Below are 21760 nucleotides of genomic sequence, written 5' to 3'. Positions count from 1 at the left end.
ATTTGCACTGCTGGTACCTGGCGTTCCCAGGGGACCGAGCAGCCCAGGGGCCAGCAGCTGTGACCCTGCATTGAACAGGTCTCCTGAGAAGGGATTCTTGCCACGCTTTCACTCTTGCTCAGCCAAGGTGGTTTAGGGGGCTTCAATTTGGCTCTTATTGAGCCTTGTTGCAGTGCCAACCCAACACAGCAAAGAGTCGCGAGCTGAGCCCTGCCACTGCAGTCACCGCCGGGACCTGATCAGCGTCATTCGAAAGGGGTGTCCGAGAGGCTCGCTTCGGGCAGTGGGCGCCCCGCTAGGCCGGGTAGAAGTGCCTGAGCAGTTCCTTCTTGTTGACCTTTCCCATCTGATTGCGGGGGATCTCCTCCACCAGGATCAGCTCTGTCGGGATCGTGTAGGGGGCCATGGTTTCCCTGCAACAGAGGAACACACCCTGTCAATAGGCCGGAAGGAGCCCGCACGTCCCCTCTGTTGCCCCAGGATCACAGGAAAGTGGGGCTGGAAGGGACTTTGCAAAGCCATCTAGTCCAGTCCTCTATGCTACGCTATGCTTTGCTCGCTTCCAAAACACCCAAGCGCTTGTTGACTCAATCTAACAGGTCATTCAAGAGCCGCTCCTTCCTGCTGGTCAAGGGGTGGTGACCCAGGTGGGAGTTCAAAGGGTCAAGACGTTTGTCATGAAAGCATCCGAGAAAGCAGTCGGGGCTTGCAGCGCGGCCCCGTGACTCTCCAGGCACAAGGCGGTTGCAACGCAGGCTCACGTCATCCCAGTCCAACGCAGTCCCCGCAGAGAGCGATGTGGGAAGACGGCAGCTCTATCTCACCTGTGTCCTGCGGGACGTACTAGAGAAACGGCCATCACGGCTTCGTTCAAAAGCACAAAACCTGTGAGTACAAGGGGCCGTGAACGTCCATCCGCGTCCGTGCGTGCATCGATGCGAGCGCAGCACAAGGCAGCGCAACCAGCTCTCGGTGAGGTGGGGCCGTGGCCCGGCCCACGGAGGAAAGGTTACCAACCTGGAAGGTTTGGGTCGTGCCTGTGATGGAGGCGCCGGTGAAATCCCACTCAGCCCCTGGGACTAAACCCCCCCAAATTTCAGTTGTTTCCTTTAGGAAGGCCTGCAAATGCCCTGCCCCACCTAGATCCTCCCTGCCTTTGCTTGAGCCATGACGTGGCCCTGTCTTAGCAGACCTCAGGCCAGATGGTCTCCGTGATAATTGCAGGCGGGCGACGAGTTTGAGAACCACACAGAGCATTGCTGGCTCACACCAGGATCACAACCCCATGTGATGGTCGTAGCTGGGTGTGCAAAGGAGAAGATACCCTAACTGGTCTTGGATGTACTAGTGCAAGTCTCAGGACCCGGCCCCTGGTTTTTGTCCCCCGTCTCCTTGCTCCACGGCAGCTGGTGTGGACGGCAGCTCTCTCCCGTCCCCGGATGGTGCATCACGATGTCAGAAGCAGCAGCATGACACCATAGCGCAGACTATTTATAGGTCGCTCTCCAGGCATAGGGCCTTTTGCAAGCTGTGCCACGACCCTAGGAAGCTCGCAGCCCAGCTCAGACACGGCCCCCGGGCAGCGGTCCCATGCACACAGAGAGGCTGAGACTTCTCCAGAGGGATCTGCATCAACAGGTCTTGGCAGAAGGAGGGCATCTACAGGAGGGATTTGATGCCTGGAAGAGAGAGCCTTGTCCAAGCCGGGGTGTGGAGAAATCAGGGGCCGGAGATGGCTTCTGGGCAGACCAGGGAATAAAGAGGAAGTGCCAAAGGGGCCATGAGAGACGTGGCATACTGCAGAGACCGCACCAGCCCTCCCCAAGCGTGCAGGCGCACCCGCAGGGGCCGGTTGTTGCTCTGAGGAGGGGAAGGAGCATGCACTCAGCTCCGCACCCGGACAGCAGCATCCAGGTCCCTTGGGACGGATGCATTCCCCATCTCAGCCCTCGCGCGCTCAGGTTGCTCCAGCGGATGAGCAAAGCACCCCAAAGACGCGTGCACTTGTTGGGAGGGGAGACGACGAGCCGCCTCCCGCAAGCAGAACAGACAGCTCTTCATGGAGACTCATCCATCCCCGGAACGAGGTCTGGCAGGGAAAACAGATGATAAAGCAGGAGCAGCAGCAATATGCCGTCCCAGCCAGGCTGGTTTTGAGCCGCCCTCTGCACTGCCAGGCGCAGCATGGGTGAGATCCCGGGCTGCTGACACAGGTGAGCTAAGTGTGCCCGTGCTACCGCGTGCCCCTGGTGCACACACTTCCTTCCTCCTGTTGCAGGAGGTGCCTTGGTGCAGAGCGAGTGTGGGACGTCTCCGTCTGAAGAGCATGGGAGGCTGGCAGGGGGGCTCTTCTGCCTGCCTGCGTGTTCCCGACCTGGGGCCGTGCCCAGCGCCAGCAGGCAGCTCCCTGGCACTGATCCTAATGCAACATGCCAAGTGCGCGGCGCTCTTCCACCCCCCGCCCCCTCCTCCCTCCCGGCCCCGCGATCGACACATCCTGCCATATGGATGGCTCTAACTCAGGATGGCGCCTGTCACCGGGAAGCTAGATTGGAGGCGAAAGCCGCAAAATGAATCACTCTGAAGAGGGACATGTGTCTCCTGCCAGGGAGAGCGAGGAAGGGGCAAAGCAAATGCAAGTGACATCTCCAGTAAAGGGGAGAGACAGGGACCCGGGGAGAGCGCAGTGCCCGGGGGTGGCAGGGCAGGAGACAGAGCAGAGGATGCTTCCTGGGGCTCCGCGAGCAAGCACGCGGCAGGCACCGGCTGGGTTTTTCCTCTCTTGAAGGACGCTGCGTGCAGCTCCTCTGTGCTGCGCACAGGCAAGGAGACAGCGTGACTCCACCATGGGAGCCGAACGTGGCGGCAGGGGGGCTGGGCAGGGGCAGAAAGGCAGGGGCTGCGAGACCGTGCGTCTCTAGGACGTGTGACAGGGAAAGGGGATGAATGCAAAGGCAGGAGCAGAGAGGCCCCAGCCCTGCACGGGTCTCCCTGCCTGCTCTGCTCCTTCCCGGGACGGCCGAGGGAGGAGTGCCAGAGAGCGGCCGGTTGGCGTGTCCGAACACACCTTTTGGGGCAGGCACACACGGACCCCAGAGACTGTGTGTGACCGCACACGTCCCGCTGTCCCAGCAGGGCACCCTGGCACCCTCTGGGCCGAGCCCTGTCTGGCACCGGGGCGGGCCAGCAAAGACCACCTTTTCCGAAGCAGGGGAAGGGCTGCGTAGCTCCTGGCTGTAACCCACAAGGAAGAGGCGGGCCGACTGCAGGAGACGATGCCACTGCTAAGACTTCATGAGTGCTCACAGCCAGCCAGGACCCCAGGAGAGGCTCTGGGACCCAAGCTTGGCCCTTCTGCCCAGTCCAGCAGCCACAGTGGGGCTGGTCTCGCTGTCTCCTTTCTGTTTTCTAGGGCCAGTATCGGGGCCAACACCAAGCCTCGCTTACAGCTCAACTCTCCCGACAGGGCGGGCACCCACATCAGAGCATCCCAGGCCTGGAGCCGGTGCCACTGCTCTCAGCGTGTCGCCCCACAGGCCCTAACAAAGGCCACGGCGTCTGGGAGCAGCCTCCGGTGCAAACCGTGTCCCTGCCCTGATGGAGCCATGCTCCCGCTACAGCCGACCTGTTCATGGCGCATGATTGAAGGGCCAAGTCTGAACTCACAAGTCAGGCAATGCCGGCCTGAAGCCTGCCAAGTCCTCATGCCTTTGCATGACAAGAGTAAGCACATTGGGACACGCTGCTTTCCTGCTTGGTTCCCTGCCTCGCCACTGCAGACTCCTTGCACCAGTTGGTCTCAACCTTGTTGGACTCGAGGCCTCCCTTGCTAGACTACAGACCCCTTGGAAAATACCAGCCCTTTGCTTTCACTTGGGTTTTTCTGTGTACAGTAAAACAACAGAGCAAGTCTCTGCTGCGAGGAACTCAGACACTGCTACGGGGCAGTGTTTTTAACACACTGGATTCCCACCTGAAGTCTCTGGGTTGATCCTGTGAATCCAGCTCACACACCTAGCAGTGCTAGCATTGCGTGGCACCCTTGGACGCATCTCAAGGCACCCGGGGGGGCTGCAGCACTCGGGCTGAATCACTGCTGCAGCTCCACTGTGCAAACGCCTGTCGTGTGAGCTAACGTGGTAACTGGGGGCAGGAGCAGGCAGTCCTCCCACGGGGTGGACCGGCATCGAGGGGTGGAATACTTCGCTGGGTGTTTGCACAGCGGAGGAAGGGGGAGATGCAGGAGCTCTGCCATGGCAGGGCACACCTCATCCCATCCCACCCCTCCAGCCCCATCCCTGGTCTGTCTCCTTTCCTCTCCGGCTCCCAGTCTCCACTGCTCTGAATTCTCCTTGCCTCTGCTCAGACACAATTGCAGGAAAAGTCTGGCCTCAGACGGCTGCAGCACACTCAGGTGCCGTCCAGAGGCAGCGCGTGCACAACTCGGACACGCAAAGGGGCCGTGCAAGGAGCAGGAAGAGGCTTGAGCACGCCCCGTGAATCCTGGAGATACTGGCCGCTAAACTAAAGGGTAGTCTCAACGAGCACGGCTGGACTGGGATAGCGCAAAGGCTCAGTGCTCGGCCAGCACGGAGCAGACTTCGCCAGGCAGAGCCAAAGGCTCACTGCTGATAAAACAGCAAGCCCTGCCAAGTCTAAAGTCCCCGTTTCAAAGCACAGAGGTGCTGGAGCTGCTCAAAGGAAAAGCCACCAGACATCTCCGTAACATGGGAAATGCACGTATCTTCTTTCCAGCCTCATTCCTGGGAACAGCTGACCGATGAAACACTTCGGCATCACAGAGTCAGCGAGGAACCCATTAGCCCACGTGGGTGCAGCCTGGCGGAGTCCGACGCTCGGACGGAGGCTTTATAAACGAGCAGGGTATGCATTCAGAAAGGTCCTGGGATAAGACGCAGAGGGACTCATCCCACCTACAGCCCCGTGGCCGGCATCTTACCGTGCCCAGTTCTTCAAAGCCTCGAGAGACAGTTCCTCCCCGTCGTGCAGCTCCACCACGGCGCTGACCCGCTGGCCCCATGTCGCGTCGGGGGCACCGATCACAGCTACGTCTGGAGAAAGAGCGCAGAAGATTCAGGGCCATTTTCCAGTGGAAAAAGGAAACGAGTGAACCTTGCAAGCCCGAGACAGACACAAGTACCCCGCGCTGGGGAGGGGACGTCTTTTGGGAGGGCTATGAAGGGCATCACTAGGAGCAAGGGGGTGGGACTGACCGAAGGACAATATCAGGGCTCTCCTATGGGCAGGGTTTAGCAGAGGGTGGAAAAGGTCCCCGGGGGGAATTGCAGGGAGCTCCCTCGCCTGGGGGAAGTGAAGGGCCTGGAGGGGAGATACAGCAGGGCCCAACGCTGCGCTGCCAGGGGCTCTGCCTCTGTGAGGAAAGGGGGAGAGCCGTGCTTCAGCAAGAGAAGCACAGTCCGCAAAGCTCATCTACCCCCACGTGCAAGCTCCAGCCTCAGAGCCTGCGTGCTGCTGGCTCACCCGAGCCCAGCGAGGGCAACACTGCGAAATGGCCCCAGGCAAGACACTTCCAGCAGCAGCGTGTCTGCCCCAGGGCTGGCACCGTCACCCTGGCCTGGCTCCCTGGCGGTGCCCGCATCGTATGCCTCCGGTCCTCACGACTGCGTGGCATGGAGACAAAGCCAAAGTGATGCACAGCTGGCACCGGGGCTGCAACGGGGAGCGGAAAGGTCACTGCTAAAGGGGGGCCTGGCTACAAAGGCAGACCCTTCCCTTGGTGGTCTTGAAGCCAGGTTGCAATACAGCTCTGGGCCAGTACGGCACCCTTACAGCGTGCCGGTCTGCAGAGACCCGAGGGAGCACTGTTGCACAGGACAGATGTGCTGGGGAAAGGGTGCCAGTGCCCACCCACCCTGGCCCTGGCTCAATGTGAGCATTACGGTCCTAAGACCCCCTCCTCCCCCAGACAAGTGGAGGACACAGAACCAGGGGCCACACGTTACCTGCAATGCCAGGGTGGGCTAGCAGGTGACGTTCGACGTCCAGGGCGCTAATTTTGTAGCCGCCGCTTTTGATGATGTCCACCGAGGTCCGGCCCCTGATCCAGTAGGTGCCGTCCTTGTAGGCTGCCGTATCCCCTGGAACAAAGTAGGCACCCGTGAGAGGCAGGTCCCTGGCTCTTCCTCCCCCGGCACCGTCTCCACTGCATGCACCCTTCTGCAGGGAGACCCACAGACCTAGAGCAGGCTGGCTAGCCCTGCTGCACCTCCTGCCTCCCGAAGAGCAAACCTCCTTGAACGTGAAGGTCACAGAAATGTGAGCCAGCCCTCTCCCTGCTGCTGCGGGACCTCAAGCAGGATGCTTGCATGCAGCAGGCCCTTTCTTGCATTTATTGGCAATGAGCTGGGGCAAAGGAGGAGGGTCCACCCAGCCCTTCTCCACCGCTGGGCTGTTCCCAGCGCTGCTCCATCACGGCAGTGCAGCCCATGACCTTGATTCCTCCTACCTCCCCCAGGCCCGGTTGGGTTAGCAAGCCCCCTGCCTCTGTGAGTCACCCCTGACTCTTCTCCCAGCAGCATCCACACTAGCTAACAGGGGCACACGTGTGTGAACGTGCCCTGCCGACAGTGACGCCGCCTTCAAATGCTTCCCGCTCGCCACATCCGCGGGAACAGGCCTGGGAGACTTCGGCTACACGCGTCACACCTTGCAACCCGGCTTTGTGAGGAGGAAGAGAAGGGAGCGGGCTTTGCACAATCAGACCCGTCTTTTCCGCGGGGTCTGGTGACAGGGAGGAAGGCAGAAAGCGAGCGTGGCAGGTGCGAGCCAGTAATTAGCCGCTGGCGCTGGCGGCCGGGAAGATTGAGGCAGAGGTCGCGTCGGCACAACCTGGCTAAATGCTTAACAAGCTGTTGCACTTTGATAGCTACTTAAGATGATTAGTCACATCCTGCTAATAGAGCCTTCGCCAACCTCGGGGCGAGGGGGGTCTCAGGACTTCTGATTCCAATTTCAGACGCTGGCGAGGAGCGCCGGGGGGGCTCTTAGCTTTAACCTGCATGTCAATCTGCCTTCCTGTCTCAGTGATATGCAGCCCCGTTGTGAGCTCCGGTCCCTGCCGAGGTCTCACTGACGGGGCCTCGTTGCGGTGTTGCTCTAACGCCGCGGTGAGACAGGTACTGGGCAGCATCGAGCGGGAGCGTTCAGCGACGGCACGAGATGCGTGAATTAGCGCCGCGGTCCTGCAAGCAGAGAGCTGGAGGCATCGCGGTATCAGGCCCAGTCTCTGCCTGGGGGCTGGTCCAGTCTGGTTCTGCAAGGAGCTGGTGAAGGATTTTGTCCTCTGCTATCCTCTATAGCAGGATACCGGGAGGCCTGGGCATATGCTGCCTGATGCATTCCCTGCCGCCGCGGGGGCTTCGGGCACAGGCAGGGCCCTCGGTCTCTTCTGCAGCACGCTGCAGCCTTTGGGTTTTGTACTGAATGTCCTCGGTTCGGTGCAGGGCGGTGGGAAGCAGGCAGGCCTAGCTCGCAGGACAGCTCCCAAAGGGCTTCCAGGATGTGCTCGGCCAGGTGCGATACGCAGCCGTGGGGCTCAGTAGTGCCAGCTGCATGCAGAGGGCATCTCTGCGTCCTCCACCTGTCCAGAGCTGGCTCTCGTGTCCCATGGCCCAAGGCAGGGCACGGTCCAGTACAGCCATGAAGGACAGTATGCTGGGTGCTTACTCTCATGGGAGCACTTGGATTCACTCCCTCGCTTGCACAGGTGCATTTCAGTGTGCAAAGTCTTGCACGATGGCCTTCCTTGAGGACAGCCAACAGGCCCCTCGCTCTGCTACCCAGGTGCATTTGAGCATCACACGCCTGCCCCTTCTCCTCTGCAGAGAGCAGCCAGAAGCAGGACTTAAATCCCTTCCAGCAGCAGGTGCCCTTCCCCTGAGTCGGGTTTCTTCCTGCCACGAGGCACAGGGACTCACCTCTCGAGCCGGCCAGGGGATTGAATTATTCCCTGATCAGCTTGCCTTGGTTTTGGCTTGTCTCAGACAAGCAGCAAAGCACGCCCGTGTATTGCAAGGCCTGCCTGGAATATTTCAGCGTGGGAGTTTTCGAAGCTGGGACTCTCCTGATATTTAGCAGCTGAAAGGAATTCACGACCGAGATGATAAATGACCTTCTGCTATCTGGGTATCAGCGCAGCGTGCGATGCTGACATGGAAACGCAGAGCCGAGCATTAATTAAAACGTGGCTCCAGAAGCCGGGGTTGGGGTTGGAGAACCGGGCGCTTTCAGCCAGCAACTGGCGGCTGCTCGGTCCTAAAACACAGGCAGGAAGGAGAGGGAATCCAGATTCAGCAAGCCTCTATTCAGCAAGAAACCTCTATTCAGCAAGCTGGGGCTAACACACTTTACGCCCCACCGGCTGGGTTTATGATGCTTGTCCAGCGAGGAGGGGTTGCATGCACCAAATGGATCGGGCTGGAGACTTGTCTGAGCCCTGGTTGAAATGTCCCATAGCAGATGAAGGGCCTTGACACACAGCACGTTCACAGGGATGTCATTACTGATGGGTACGTACGCTGACGTGAACAACGCCGAGATTCAGCGTGGACGGACGGTATTCATCCAGGGGTTACAGCGCAGTGCTTCTCTGCTCCTTATCACTGTGCGTGCGTGCATCTGCTCCTCACACAGCAGTGCTAGTGTCCTGCATCCCCAGGCTCCGGACCTCTCCTTCCCCTTCCTATGTCTTTCCAAAGTGGGAAAAAATTGAATGCACAGCTCTTCCTTTGCTTGAACTTGACCCTCTCCACCCCTGGCATCACGGAGCAGAGCTCTGGGTGCTAAACGAAAGCAAGCTGCTGCTGGTACCCTGAAGTGGAGCAAGGAGCCTGGAGAGCAGGGAGATGGTGCCTTTTGCAACGCAGCTTTCTTGTGTGCTGCATTTGGGGGGGTCCTTCAGAGTCTGTGTAGCATCTGCTCATGGCATCTCACCTTCCTCAGCGTCAGGCCAAGACCAATGCAAGCCCTAGCCTGCCGCCTTGCTCTAAAAGGTTGGTGCCCCAGAGCTGCGGTGCCTGGCAGGGGATCTTCCCTGGGGCAGACTCGCCTTGGCATCACCCCCTGTGCACAAAACCCTGGCAAGGCAGGCCCATGGAGGCTTTGGTCCGATGCTCCTGTCGACCGGGCAAGTACTTGTGCTCTCCCTGATGCTGCAGCTGCCTGCAGGAGTTCAGCCTTGTCCGGCCCTGGCTGCTATTGCCCGACCTGCGTTCAGAGGTCTCCGCAAGCATCTGCTTCCTCCAAAGACGCTTCTCTTCTCAGGCAGCTGCCTCTGCTGCCTTCCCAGCTCTTCCGCGAGCAGTGACAGGAAGGAGGAAGAGTCATCTTAGAAATATGCATGTGTTTAGGGGTGGTGGGGGGGGGTTCAGCTGGAATCTCCCTGCTCTGCATCTCTCCTGCCCCGCGGGCACCAGCCCCGCGCCCGCAACACGGACATCCTTCACCCCCAGCCCGCAGCACCTCCCCGGCTCCATGCGGCTCTTCCTCTCCCGACCCCGAGCCCTCCTGTCACTTCCCTTGCTGACAGGACCAAGCCTGCTGTGCACGTCGCTCTGCCTGGCCCGCGGAGGCCAGGCGCATTACCCTCTGCCCCGTGCCATCTGCTACCAGCCTGACAAATGGAGGTTGCTGGCAAGCCAGGCGTTGCAGCACATGGCACAGGCAGCTTCCAGGATGTCTAGGCTGGGGGGTGCTACTTAACGACCTTCCTCCCACGCGCTGCCCCTGCTGAATTGGCGTCTGGCCTCCCGAGGTCCCTTCCAACTCGGATTTTCTGCGCCTTGCCACCGTCTCGAGACACGGCATCCTCCCTTCCCCGATGAGTCCGTCGCTTCAACTCCAGCAGATCGTGAAACCCAAGCTGCGGGTCCAGCCGGACCCCCCATAGCACGGCGCTGCGGCCCACTGCTTCCACCTCGGGTCACAGGAGGATGGGACGCATCCTCTCCGTCAGCCTAGGGGGGAAATGCAGATGCTAGAGGAAGGGAGACCGCAGGGTTCAAGCCGGCGGCTCCCCTGTGGTACCCCCCATGAGCGCTGCTGTCCAAGGGGTCGCGCTTCTCATGAGCACGGAGAGCAAGGGAGCAACGAGCCCACCCCTCTACGGCGGGGACGTGGATCTCGACAGACCCTGCCGCAGACTCCCCGGGTGCCCCCGTCCGCATGTATACAGCAGGGAGAAGAGCCTCTCACCCATCCTTCCCCCTGGCTGCAGCTCCTCAGGGCAGGGTCTGCCTCCTACACACGGTGCCCAGCACCCCGAGGCCCCATCTCAGCTGGGGTGCTGCTGCAATGCAAATAAATAATAGCCCCGGCCTCACCGGGTGCACGAAGCCACATGCACGGCTCATGTGGAGACCCAGCCTCGGTCTTGGCTATGCACGCATCACTCCCGGTCCCGATCCTGCCTTCCTCTGCACGCCCTGCCTAGTGAGGTGCGTTATCGGAGAGACAGGCAGTCTGGTGTGTGGCTCTGCAGCCCGCAGGGAGCCCAGCCCTGTATTCCTGTAGATGCAACCGGCCTCACAGCCACGTCAGTCCAGTAAAGCACCCCGCGCTGCTTCTATTATACAAGGGAGGTTTAGGTTGGATATCAGATAAAACCTTTCTCACTAGGAAGGTAGTAAAACACTGGAACGGGTTACCCAGCGAGGTGGCAGAAGCTCCATCCTTGGAGGTTTTTAAGACCCGGCTCAACAAAGCCCTGGCTGGGATGATCTGGTTGAGGCCAATCCTGCTTAATGCCCCCGGTGGGAACTCGCACCGGCGGTGCTGAGAGCAGGACGCCGGCGTACACGCAGCGAAGGGCACCGGATCACTGTGCAGGGCCGCGAACTCCAGCTTGGCTTCTGGCAGCTCCTTTCCCCACCTCTGTCTTACTGCTATACATTTGCTTCTGCATTTGCTGCTCTAGGAAGCAGACACCAGCACGGCTTCGACACAGCCTCTGTTTGCTAGGAGCAAGCGATCCAGTGGACCGAACGCCCGCTTTGTGAACCAGGCATGTCCAGCGGATCAGAGGACGGGCCATGGGGGCGACTCCGAGCGTGTCTCTGTTAGGGTGACATGTTGTGACGGGACCCTAAGTGCGTGAGGTGCAAACTCCCAGCCACGTGAGACCCCCGATCACAGGACAGCTAAATTCAAGGATAATCCTCTCCCACCCAACTTTCATCCGTAGGGGAAAACCCTCCAGTACAGCGGGGGAAGGCAGAACATAAAGGTTTAAAACATTATCTCCTAACTTTTTGCTCCCACCTCTGCCTGGTGCTTACTTCCCAATCACTGGCTGATAGGAATCGTCACGGTCTCTGCAGCAAACTTCCTCCTCGGCCCTGGAGATCTCATCTTCTCCGCAGCCTCTGCCCCACCACTTCAGCCCTTCCCGGTGCCATGCCCATGTGGCCGGCTCCCTCCGTCTCCACCTTCCCACCAGCAAGGCACGCAGGTGGGCACGTGCACCCTCTGGCTCCTCCTGCAACGTCTAGAAAGAGGCAGGGATCTCTGGAAAGGGCCTTCCAGCGCCATCCAGGCTGCACCCAGCCCCTCTGCAATCCAGCCACTAACCTTTATCCCACCAGAACCTAAAACACCCCGAAACAGCCCCGCTTTCAATATATAACATGCAAACAAACCAGACGACTACATAATCATCGCACACATCCCAGTCAAAGTGCCCCTCGCCGTCTCCCGGCCCAGCCCAGCCCCTGAAAACCAGGCAGCATGCTGTTCACTTTGCACAGCAGCAACACAAAAGCACCTGCAGGCAAAACCTCCCTGCCTTTGTACTCTCCCAGCCTGGGGCATGGCGAGAGACAGCGTGGGCTGTGGGGATCTCGTTCTCTGCTGGTCAGGCAGCAGGCACAATTTTTAGGGAAAAAGACGGTGCTGAACTGAGCCTGGTGAGCTAAAGGGTCAGGACTCAGCCAAGAGGACCGCGAGCCCAGCTTCACACTAGGTCTCCTTGTTGCACTAGCAGCGTCCTGAGAGCAAGTGGTGCTGCGACCTGCAGGCAGCTCCGGACCCAAGGGCTCGGCCTCCGCGCGCTCCTGACAGCATTGCCAGACCTAATTAGATGGAGGATGCTGCCTCGCACGGCGCGGGGTCGTCTCCAAGGCCCGACCCCTTTGACGGATGCAAACATATGCTGCTTGTCAGCCAGGAGGCAGCTATTTTAATCCCCTTCCCTGCCTCCCCAAGCGCTCGAGGGTCCTCTCAGCGGGTCTTCGTGCTGTTCTGTGAGCTCGCTCCTGCCGCGAGCCGCAGGACCCGCGCGGGCTCCGGCTTCGTGCCGAGGTGACTCGCAAACCGAGGTGCTTCCTTCTCCCCCCTCCTGTTCCCTGCAGAGGGGGATTGGGCAGGATTTTTAAAGCACCTGCGTAGCAGTTTGCACGCAAAGTCTCCAAAGAACAAAGCGGAGTCTCGCGGACGGACCGCGGAGGTGACGGGGACGGTTTGTTAGACTCTTTGCTTCTAAGGCGTATTTCTCCCCTTGCCGCGATCCTTGCAGGGCCCTGTCCCCGGCACGTCACAGAAGGGAACAGCGACCGCAGAATATACGGCCCTGTACGTGGTCATCCAACACGCTGACCTCTCGACAGCCCTCCTACCGTAGGGCTTGCTGCTCCAGCGCACTACAACGCAGATGCACCCCGCTGCCCACCCAGGGCTCGGAAACCCAGGGTTGTTGGCCTCATACTTGGGTTAGCCATGCCTGGGTTGCAATTCCTTTGACCTGCCGGCCCCGTGGTTTCCAAGCGGCCCTCACATCTGCCGCGGACTACACTACAGCAGAAGCTTCACCTTTGCCATTCATCTGACCTATGTTTGGGTCTCCTCGGTAGTGCTGGTGCAAATGGCCTGCCTTCACCTAAAGTACAGCCGCAAGAATAGCTCAGCTGGAAAGGCAGATCCTCCCACTCGCCCTGTCCCTGTCTCCATCCCAGTGGCTGCACTGATGGACATCTCCACCCCATATGGCTGGATGCAGGTATGGCCTCCCTCCGCTGAAATGTTTGATTTGAAGGGGCAGCGAGACACGGCTGCCGCACGTGCCAGCTGCGTGGAGGCAAAATAAAGCTCCCACGCCAGCCCTTACCCTGGCACAGACAGGAGGAGAGGTCTTCCCTGCCGCATGCCTTTGCAAACAGCAGGCCGGGAGAGCTCAGCGCTCTTCAAAGGAGCGCACTGGAGGGCCAGCCGGCGTCCCGGGTCCAAAGCCGCCGGGACCAGGCGTGGGAGGCCGTCAGAAGTAATAATGCACCGTCCTTCTCCGGCACCTTTCATCTGAGGACCTCAAAGTGCTTTGCAGAGGGGAGCTAATTAGGCAGAGAAAGGAACAGCTGGCAGGACAGCTCCCGTGCATGGCAGAGCCGTCTCTCCCTCCCTCTTCCCCGGCACAGGGGCATGGACAGGAGGCTAGGCAGGGAGCCCTGGCAGCGGTGGCTTTATCCTGTTAACTCCTGTGCGTCCTGCTCCAGCGTGTGGTTGCAGGCTCTTCGGTGGCCATCCCCAGGCCTGGCTGTCTCATGGGTGCAGCCCACTCCCTGGCCACCCTAGGCACTGCTTAGCACTGGCTTGAGTGTGTGGCCAACAGCTGGGCACCCCTGGGCTCTGACCCTGGCACCAGACCAGCCTGGAAGGACAAGGTGCACCAAAGAATCTAGGCCTTGGGGCCAGATGATTGCAAACGCTTGTGTGCACATATTGGGTGCAGGCACTTGTGCGTGCGAGCACTAGAAGGGGGCCAGGCACCTGTGTGCAGCCATGGCTGGATCCCCACTCAAGTGACCCGCTTGGTGCATGGCCGTAGTGGAAACCCCCATGGTGCTTGCTTCTCCTGCTTAAATGCCCTGCTTTGCCCCTGCCTGGATGGCCCCGCTGCTCTTGAGTCGCAAGATGGGGAGGCCAGAAACTCCCAAATTCTCCCTTTCTACACTAGTCCTCCTTTTGCCCTGTTTCCCAAGTGCAAAGAAGGCTGCCCAGACAGCCCAGGGAAAGCGGGGCACGCAGCATGCCAGCCCATGCACCGTACACTTCCGGCAAGAAGTCAGCCCTCCACAGCAGAAGAGGAAGCTTTGCAAGGGCAACAGAGATCCTATGCATGGGACACTCGCACAATGAGCTGCTGCAGAAGCACCAGGGGAGGAAAACCCCGCTCTGCAGACCTTGCTACTGTCGCAGGTTTGCTGCTCTGTGGGGCACGTGGAGGAGGGCAAGTGGGGTGACGGATTGCAAGAGGGAAAGAGTTAAGGGCTTTCTGATCATCTGTCCTCCCACGAGCATGCAGGTCATGGCAGGAAGGGGCACGGAGGGGCATGTGTGTGCCAGCACAAGCGTGCCCTGGGCACACCCCCTCCTCCCCCCACCATCCCGTGCACAGTGAAAGCGGCATCGACAGTTCCCCCATCTGCTCCCATACATCACACACTTCATTCCAGTTTATTAGCTGGAATAAATCATAAATATTTCATTATACATCAACGGCGCTCGACTTCGGGAAGGCACAATCCATCACCTCGACACTCCTCGTGACCTGCTGCCATGCAATAAGCTTTCCAGTCTATTAAACAAGATTGATACAGTGGGCTCGGATGGACTAGGGGGATTTATTTATGGCGCCCTGGGAAAGGGAGGGCGCTGGCTGCATGCAGACAGCATGCGCGGGGCTGTTTCCCATGCCAGCTCCCCAGCCCCGGCCCACGCACAACAGGAAAGTCCTTAACCGTGACTTACACGCGAGTCCCGTGTCCGTCGTCCGAGGTGCTGGAAGCTCCACGATGCGGCTGCACCACGTGCTATCAGTGGGGGTTGCAAATTAGCTTCCCTGAGCACCACCTTGACCCGCTTCCCCTGCCCGATCTGCTGCTCTGCTTTCTGCTCCATACCCCATCTGCTGTTTTGCTTTCTGCCCTGCTTGGTACCGGCTTCCCTTGGCTGGTTACCAGAGATGGATAAAACAGCGCAGCTCAGAATAAGTTCAGTTTCTGCTCCGATAAAGCCAGGACCGGGAGAACGGGAGTTACCAGGAGAAGGAGATGTATTCACAGCAACATGCAAGAGGTGGGGCCGGTGATGCTGTAGGTCAGCAGGGAGGGGTGCCAGCAAGGGGGACGGCAGTCGAAGCCTGGCAGAGCAGTGGGGAGCACAGGGCAGGGCTGCCTGGAAGATGCTGCGTTGTGCCAGCAAGGGCAGCCACGCTTTCAGTAGCCAGTTTGCTCCGAACATAAAGCAAGCGGCCCGGAGCAGAGCCGCATTAGACAGCAGGCCTCTCTCTTCACCCTCGTGCTCCAGACAGTAGATCTCTGGGGGTCGCGAAAGCCCCGGGTTTGCCCCGGGCTGACCGCTGCACGGGTGTCTTCACCAGGATTCGCGTGCCCCGGCTCATTCCAGCACAGCACGGTTAATAGCTTCGCTCCCCCTGCACACACTTCTGTTTAAAGAGCACATAAATCCTCCTGCCTAAATTAAAATCAATGGCAGGCAGAGGTGACCTCTCTAAAGCACAAGGGCAGGTGTCAGCGCCCATAAATCTCCGCACGTCGGACCGCCACGGCGTCGGGAACCTGTTGGCCGTTGACACGCTCCCAGTTTCACCCGCTGGCTGCTGGGGAAAGCCGGGGACGTCCGGCGGGACTGCAGACACCAGCACGACTGCTTCCGACTCAGCCCAGCCTACGAGCCTTGCTCCCAGAGCTCGCAGCCTCTGCACGAAGCCAGGAGCTCGCTTCCAGGCTCTGCAGCTGCAGGACGGAGGTGCTGCACCGGTGGCTAGTTTCCGGCTTGGCTCCTTTCTTTCTAGCTGCTCCCTGTGTTTTCTGGCACTGGGGAATAGTGCCTATTTGGGCTGATGCCACGGAGCCATTCACTGAGCAGGTGCCACCGGGGCCGCGGCCGAGCTCCTTCCTTCCCATAGCCCTGCCCTTGCCCATGGGGTGCCAGCGCATTGGGTACAAGGGCCGGGAGGGGGCAAGTTTCCATCACCTCCTCCGTGCCTGGTTCTCCTCCTTCATCCCTGGCAGCAGCATTTCTGAAAAGCAGAGCTGGACCGTGGCCACCGCGTACTCCTCGTCGAAGCTCACAGAAGTCAAGAGGTGCCGGCACTCCAATCAGGTGGGGCCAGAGCTGGTTCTTCAGCTCCCCCCACGTCCTACCATGTAGTCTGAGCTCCCATTGATCCCACTGCAGCTTTGCCCAGCTGAAACCAGTTTCACTTCGGCTTCAGATCCTACCAGGAGTTCCCATGGGCCCCCAGCATCTGATAGCAGACCTCTCACAATGCTCCCGTGAGATAAAGCACCCTTCTCCCCAATTTAAAGAGGAGGAGGATGAGTTGCAGAGATGCAGCGACTAGACGGGGGTTGCACAGAACCAGAACGACGCTCGCTCCTTTGAGCACGGCTGCTGTTTGCCGGCCCGGAGCCCAGCGTCAGTCTCTGAGCGAGACCAAAGCTCCCTGCAGCAGCTCAGGGGCTGAGCCCTGGTCATACAAGAGGGACCGTCACAACAGACCAACTAATGCGCAGACCTGGGCCGATCGCTGAGAGATGCTAGCCTGGTGCACAGGGTGCACAGAGGGTTTCTACAGGGCGCTGTGCTGATGGACTCGATTAAAGCAGGGGGATGACACGGCCGTGCCAATGATGATGTATGCGCCCATATCTATTTAATGAAATGCTAAATGATAGGCTAAATAACAGAGGCAACTCTAGCGTGATTTATGGCTTGGAAATGAAGAGCTTTCATCGCTTCTGCCAGCCATCTTGGGGAGGCAGAGGCTGCTCCGGAGGTTATCGGCACAAATTGTTGCTAATTAACAGTAATTAATATCTTTGGAGTGCTAGGTTTCCGCACCAGCGCCAGGGGCTGGTCCCGCCTGCCGTACGCCCGTGCTTCCAAAGACTCTGGGCTGGGCGCAGAAGGGATCAGCTTCACTTTGCTGCCTCCTCTGAATTTCTTTCACCCAAAACTTTCGAAGTGCTGCACACACAGGGAGCCTCTGAAATGCCCCAGGTCGCTACGGTCCCGTGGGTCAGGTGGGGGAGAAAGATATAGGGTGGATGTGCGGCTTGCCTTAGATCTCACCCCGAGCCTGCAGCAGACTCAGGAAGAGAGCCCGGGAGCCGTGGCTCTCAATCCTGCCTTTCGCCCGTACCCCATGCCATCAGCTTCCCCGTCTGCGCTTCCTCTAGCACATGAAGCAAACCAAATGCACGCTTGTTCTGGGCTCTTGCCGCAATCTCAAAGCTGGGGAGAACGCTAGGAAGCAACCTCCATGCATGCTCATGGCATCACCACTACAGACAGCTGCAGAGGTAAAGCCCCAGGTGACAGAGTCCCCCAAGTTTAAAACCCTCGGGGGGCCAGAGCACATCTCCACTGAGGATGTCCTCAGAAGCAGGCTTGGACAGCAAACATCCCCACATCCCGGGTCCGGCAGACAGACAGAGCGGCGGAGATGGCCTCCGTGGAAGCATAATTCGCTCCTGACCAAAGCCTGATGCAACCTTGGCTCCTCTCGGCATCAGTAAGCGTTGGGCTGGCACCGGGGCTGCAAAACAGGCAAGTGCTGGAACGCGGCTTAACACAACGCCTGTCTGGGGACGAGAGTCGCGAAGGCGGCCGGTGCTGTGTGCCCCGTGCTGGTACTCCACGCTACCCAGCGAGCTCGGGGAGCTGCTCCAAGCCCCATCTTCCTTGCTCAGGCCTCCAGGGCAGCTCGTCGCAGCTCCTCTGGCTATTTCTCTGGCGGGTGCAATGCTTGCCGGTGTAACGACCCTGAAGTGGCTCCAACTCCACGGACCGGGGGGCAGAGCTGAGCGCTTGTACACAGGGCGTGTAGCTTGGGAAGAGATCCAGGCCCACGAATGCAACAACCCCTCATTAGGGTGAGATGAGCAGCACGGGGCATTTACACACACCCACCTATTTAAACAGACCTCCATCATGCAACCGTTAAGGAGACCATCAAAGGCCGCCAAGGGGAGGGATGGACCTTGACAAGGAGACGCAGTAACTTCTCGACCAAACCCAGGCCTGCAAACGGTGCATAAATGGTCCCTGGGAACGGTCGCCTTTCCCTACTCCTCTGCTGGTTCAGATCCTGGCGGGCAGCACGGGAGAGTCTGCAGCGACTCAGTGCCGGCCCAGCACCTCCGCCTGGGACCCGCCGCGCGGGGAGACCGCGCCGGCGTCACTTCTCGCACCCCGAAGCCCGAGGGGCCGTCAGGAAATTTACAGCCCGGCAGCGCTGACAACAGGCAGGCAGGGCTTTCGCGGTCCCAGGGGCAGCAGCTGTCCCTACACACCATCCATCTGACTGCCAAAGACCGCGGAGGGGAGGGTGGGGAGCCAGCGGCACGGCAGCTGCAGATAAGAGATGCCTTTCCACGGGTTAGGAGATGGGCAGAGTTTCTCAGAGGCGCCGGCCACTCTCTCTGTGACCCCATCGCTGCCTGAGAACGGGGGAGCTCGCTCACCTTTTGCACCGGAGATGGGAGGAGTGGAGGATCCCGTGCAAGACCCAATGCAGCGAGCTTGCGCACGGCTCTGCGCACCACCCGAGCCCCTCTCGGACCTTGTCACGAAGGGCAGCAGTGAATCCTCCATTGCAGCGGACGAGGCCCCAAGTCTGAGCCCTCGGGGGACGGACGACAGGCTGGTTCTGCTCTGGCAGTGCCGTGCTTGAGGCCTGGCCCAGCTCCCAGGGGACAGATTTGCTGTTGACCCCACCTGGATCAGGATCTGACTCCTCACATGCAGCATCCCCCCTTTATTGGCTTAGAGATGTCAAAGGAAACCTCTCCAACCATCCTGTTCATTAGATCCATCATCCAGAAATGTATCCAGGTGCTGGCTGAACCTGGCTCTGCTGTCTGCCTCTACCCCTCCCCTGGCAACGAATTCCTCCAGTTAACTACACATTGGGTGAAAAAGTACTTTCTCTTGTTCATTTTAAACCTGTCCCCTACCAATCTGAGCAGGTGCCCTCTAGGTCTGGTATTCTGGGACTTGGGGAACAACAGCTCCCTGTTCGCTTGGGCCACTGCCTTCATGATTTCATAAACCTCCTCCCTCTTCTCCTTTCCAAAATGAAGAGTCCTTGTTGTTTTACCTTTCCCTGGTATGCACCTGCTCCAGGGCCCTGATCATTTTGCTTGCCTTTCTCTGGACCTTTCCCAATTACACTCCACTCTTTTTGAGATGTGGGGGTCACAACAGCGCACAGCTCTGTTTAGCAGCTTTCCACCATCTGGAGACCTGGGCTCAGAGAGTAGCTCACAGATGAGGAAGGTGTAAACTGTGCTAGTGAACGCACCTCCGTATTGCTAATTCCCAGGGCTTTCATCATCTTGACCCTGGGAAAAGTCACAGCCTGGACAGCAGAGCTGTACTTGCAGGCAAACCCCTGCAGCCAGGCGCAGGCAGGTAGGCAACCAGCACGCTACAGACAAGGCAGGTCACTGAGGCCCCCCAAAGCATCTCCCACGGTCCTCGCTGCGGTCATGCCTTGGAGGTCCCGGCCGGCGGGGCAGAGCGAGTGCTGTGCACGGTGGCGGGTTCGTAGTTGCCTGGACTCCAGAGGCATTCTGGTGATGAAAGGAAATAAATTGAGGAGAAGGGAAGAGCTATTTCTTTACATGTCTTGCCAGGACCATTCCCGGGAACAGCCGCAGCAGCAGGTGTAGGTGCGAGCCCCATTTATTTACATAGTAAAACTGCCACGTAGATTTGCAGCCGAGGGCTGCTCCTGCCTCGCTGCATGTGCCTCGCTGCCGTTACCACTAACGGCAGCCGCCGCGTGCTCCCCGGGTGGGGCGTGCAGCCTCCAAGCACCCCAATGCCTGATTCGAAGCCATGGAAGGATGCACGTGTTCCCGTGCGCTGGGTCCTGCTCCCTCATGGCTTTCCTCCCCTCCTGCCTTGCTGAAAGATGCTGGGTCTGATTAGGTGCTCAAAACTTCTCCCAGAGCCCTCTCGAGCATCCAGCATTGAGGGAAGGAGGGAGGGAGGGATGCAGCCTGGAGTGGCGTTCTCATCATGCTCCGAACTCGCAGCGCGTTTGTATTCCACGCACAGCCACGCCGGCTGCCGGAGCCACGCTGGGAGAAAGGGCAAAGAAAGGATGAAAGAAGGCAGAGCACGGGCACCGCTCCGCAGCATTTACACCTGAGCACACCACCGCTCCGCGGCACGTGCCAACACGAGGGGCTGCTAACCTGCGACTCGCTGGCATGGGCAACGGGGCTGCACCCAAGGAGCCCAAGATGGAAGAGGCTCCTCCAGGGCCCCGGCGGGCATGCGGCACGGAGGGCATGTGATGAGCACCGAGCTGCATGTGCTCTGGCTGCTTCCAGGGAGCGAAGTGGGGGAAGTCTCCCATGGCCAGCAGCAAGGCCCTAAGGAGAGCTGCGCTCTGTGCTGTCTCATCAGTCAGGGATCCCATCGCCTTCATGGCTCACAGCAAAGCAGAGAAAAAGCCGATTGAGCTCCACATGGGTGTTCAACCCGCAGCACAGATGCACGATGGAGCAAGCGGCCTGGGGAAGCAGGGGAGCCTCCCTGACGGGGGGTTCAAGAGGAGCCTTGTCTGCCTGGGAACAGGGAATCTGGCAGCGGTGTGGGGAGGACTAGCTCAGCTAGGGCAATGTTTAAGCCACGTGTGCCACAAATTACCCCTGCACCCTCCCCAAGTGTCACTGTGGTCCCTTTCTCCCACCTGCTCTGCATCAGCTCCCTGCCCCATACTCCCTCGCTGAACTTCTGCCCTGCTTTTGGCTTCCTTCCACGTGCTCCATGCCTGATCTACTGCTCTGCTCCCTGCCCCATCTGCCACCACGATGCCCGTTCCCTCCCCGTGATGCTGCATGCCACAGAGAGGCGACCATGAGAAACGCGCTGGGCCTACAGGAACCTGCAAAACCCACGTGCTGCCCCATCCGCTGGGGACACCTTGTTGCTTCCATGCCACTCTCTGGCTTGGTTTTCAATCTTTGTCACTGGTGTTTGTGACAAACAGGCCTGCCCTGATGCTTGCAGGCATGCAGTGATTCTCCTAGCAGCAAACGCAGGAGCCTGTAGGCTTCTCTCCTCTCTTCTCAGAGCTGGGAGCTCTTTGGGGCAGGGACTGGGTTTTGCTGCAAGCCTGATGTGCTGTGGGCATTAAACAGTGGGTTAGGCCCACCTAACACGCCTACGATCCTTCTTGAGATCCCCTGGGGAGTCCTGACCTGAAGTGGAGCTGCAGAATATCTCTGGCGTCTAGACTGATGCTCTGCTAGGAAAGGGGCCGCATCACCCTCATGGAGCGTCACAGCCAGGTACGTCTCAAACCCAGCACTGAGTCTCCGTTGGGCCCCTTGTCAGAGCCAGCATCACTGCAGGAAACAAAATGGGTAGGTAAAAATAGGAAGCACTCCCCTTGCGCCCCCCGTTCCATGTTCTCCTTGAAATACTCCTGGAAATCCCTGCAGAAGAGATCAAAAAGGAAACTCAGAGACGAACACAGAAGCCAGGTGTGGCGGCCGGCACCTGCCACGCAACCGGTGCCACTGCAAAGAGCTCGGCAATCACGTGCCAATGGCTAAAAATAACAAGGGCACGGAGAACAACACCCAGCATGAACCTTTGCTTCACACCTGCCCTTCGCCGAACAGCTGGGGACTAACCAGAGCCCTCCCTCTTCTCCCCGCCGCAACGACCGGTCCCAGCCTCTTGCGAG

The 21760-nt window shown here is 59.4% G+C and overlaps 1 protein-coding gene across 2 annotated transcripts in view; it reads right to left on the bottom strand.

Moving 5' to 3' along the window:
* CDH15 (cadherin 15) overlaps positions 1-18199 on the bottom strand; it is a 40184-nt gene extending 21985 nt beyond the window's left edge. Inside the window, exons 1-3 of one of the 2 annotated variants that reach the window (XM_059713970.1) lie at positions 6219-18199; positions 5985-6119; positions 4961-5072 (exon numbers count right to left, since the gene is read on the bottom strand). In XM_059713970.1, the coding sequence (XP_059569953.1) occupies positions 4961-5041 (81 nt within the window). In that variant the 5' untranslated portion in view covers positions 5042-5072; positions 5985-6119; positions 6219-18199. Of the gene's footprint in view, positions 1-4960; positions 5073-5502; positions 5585-5984; positions 6120-6218 lie in introns of those variants that run through there. The other variant, XM_059713972.1, reaches the window with a different exon arrangement.
* Between the last annotated feature and the right edge of the window lie 3561 nt (positions 18200-21760).

Source organism: Alligator mississippiensis, chromosome 10 (genome assembly GCF_030867095.1).
Source record: "Alligator mississippiensis isolate rAllMis1 chromosome 10, rAllMis1, whole genome shotgun sequence".
Lineage (NCBI taxonomy): Eukaryota > Metazoa > Chordata > Crocodylia > Alligatoridae > Alligator > Alligator mississippiensis.
The sequence above is the reverse complement of the archived record's forward strand: the minus strand, read 5'-3'. Positions and strand labels throughout refer to the sequence as shown.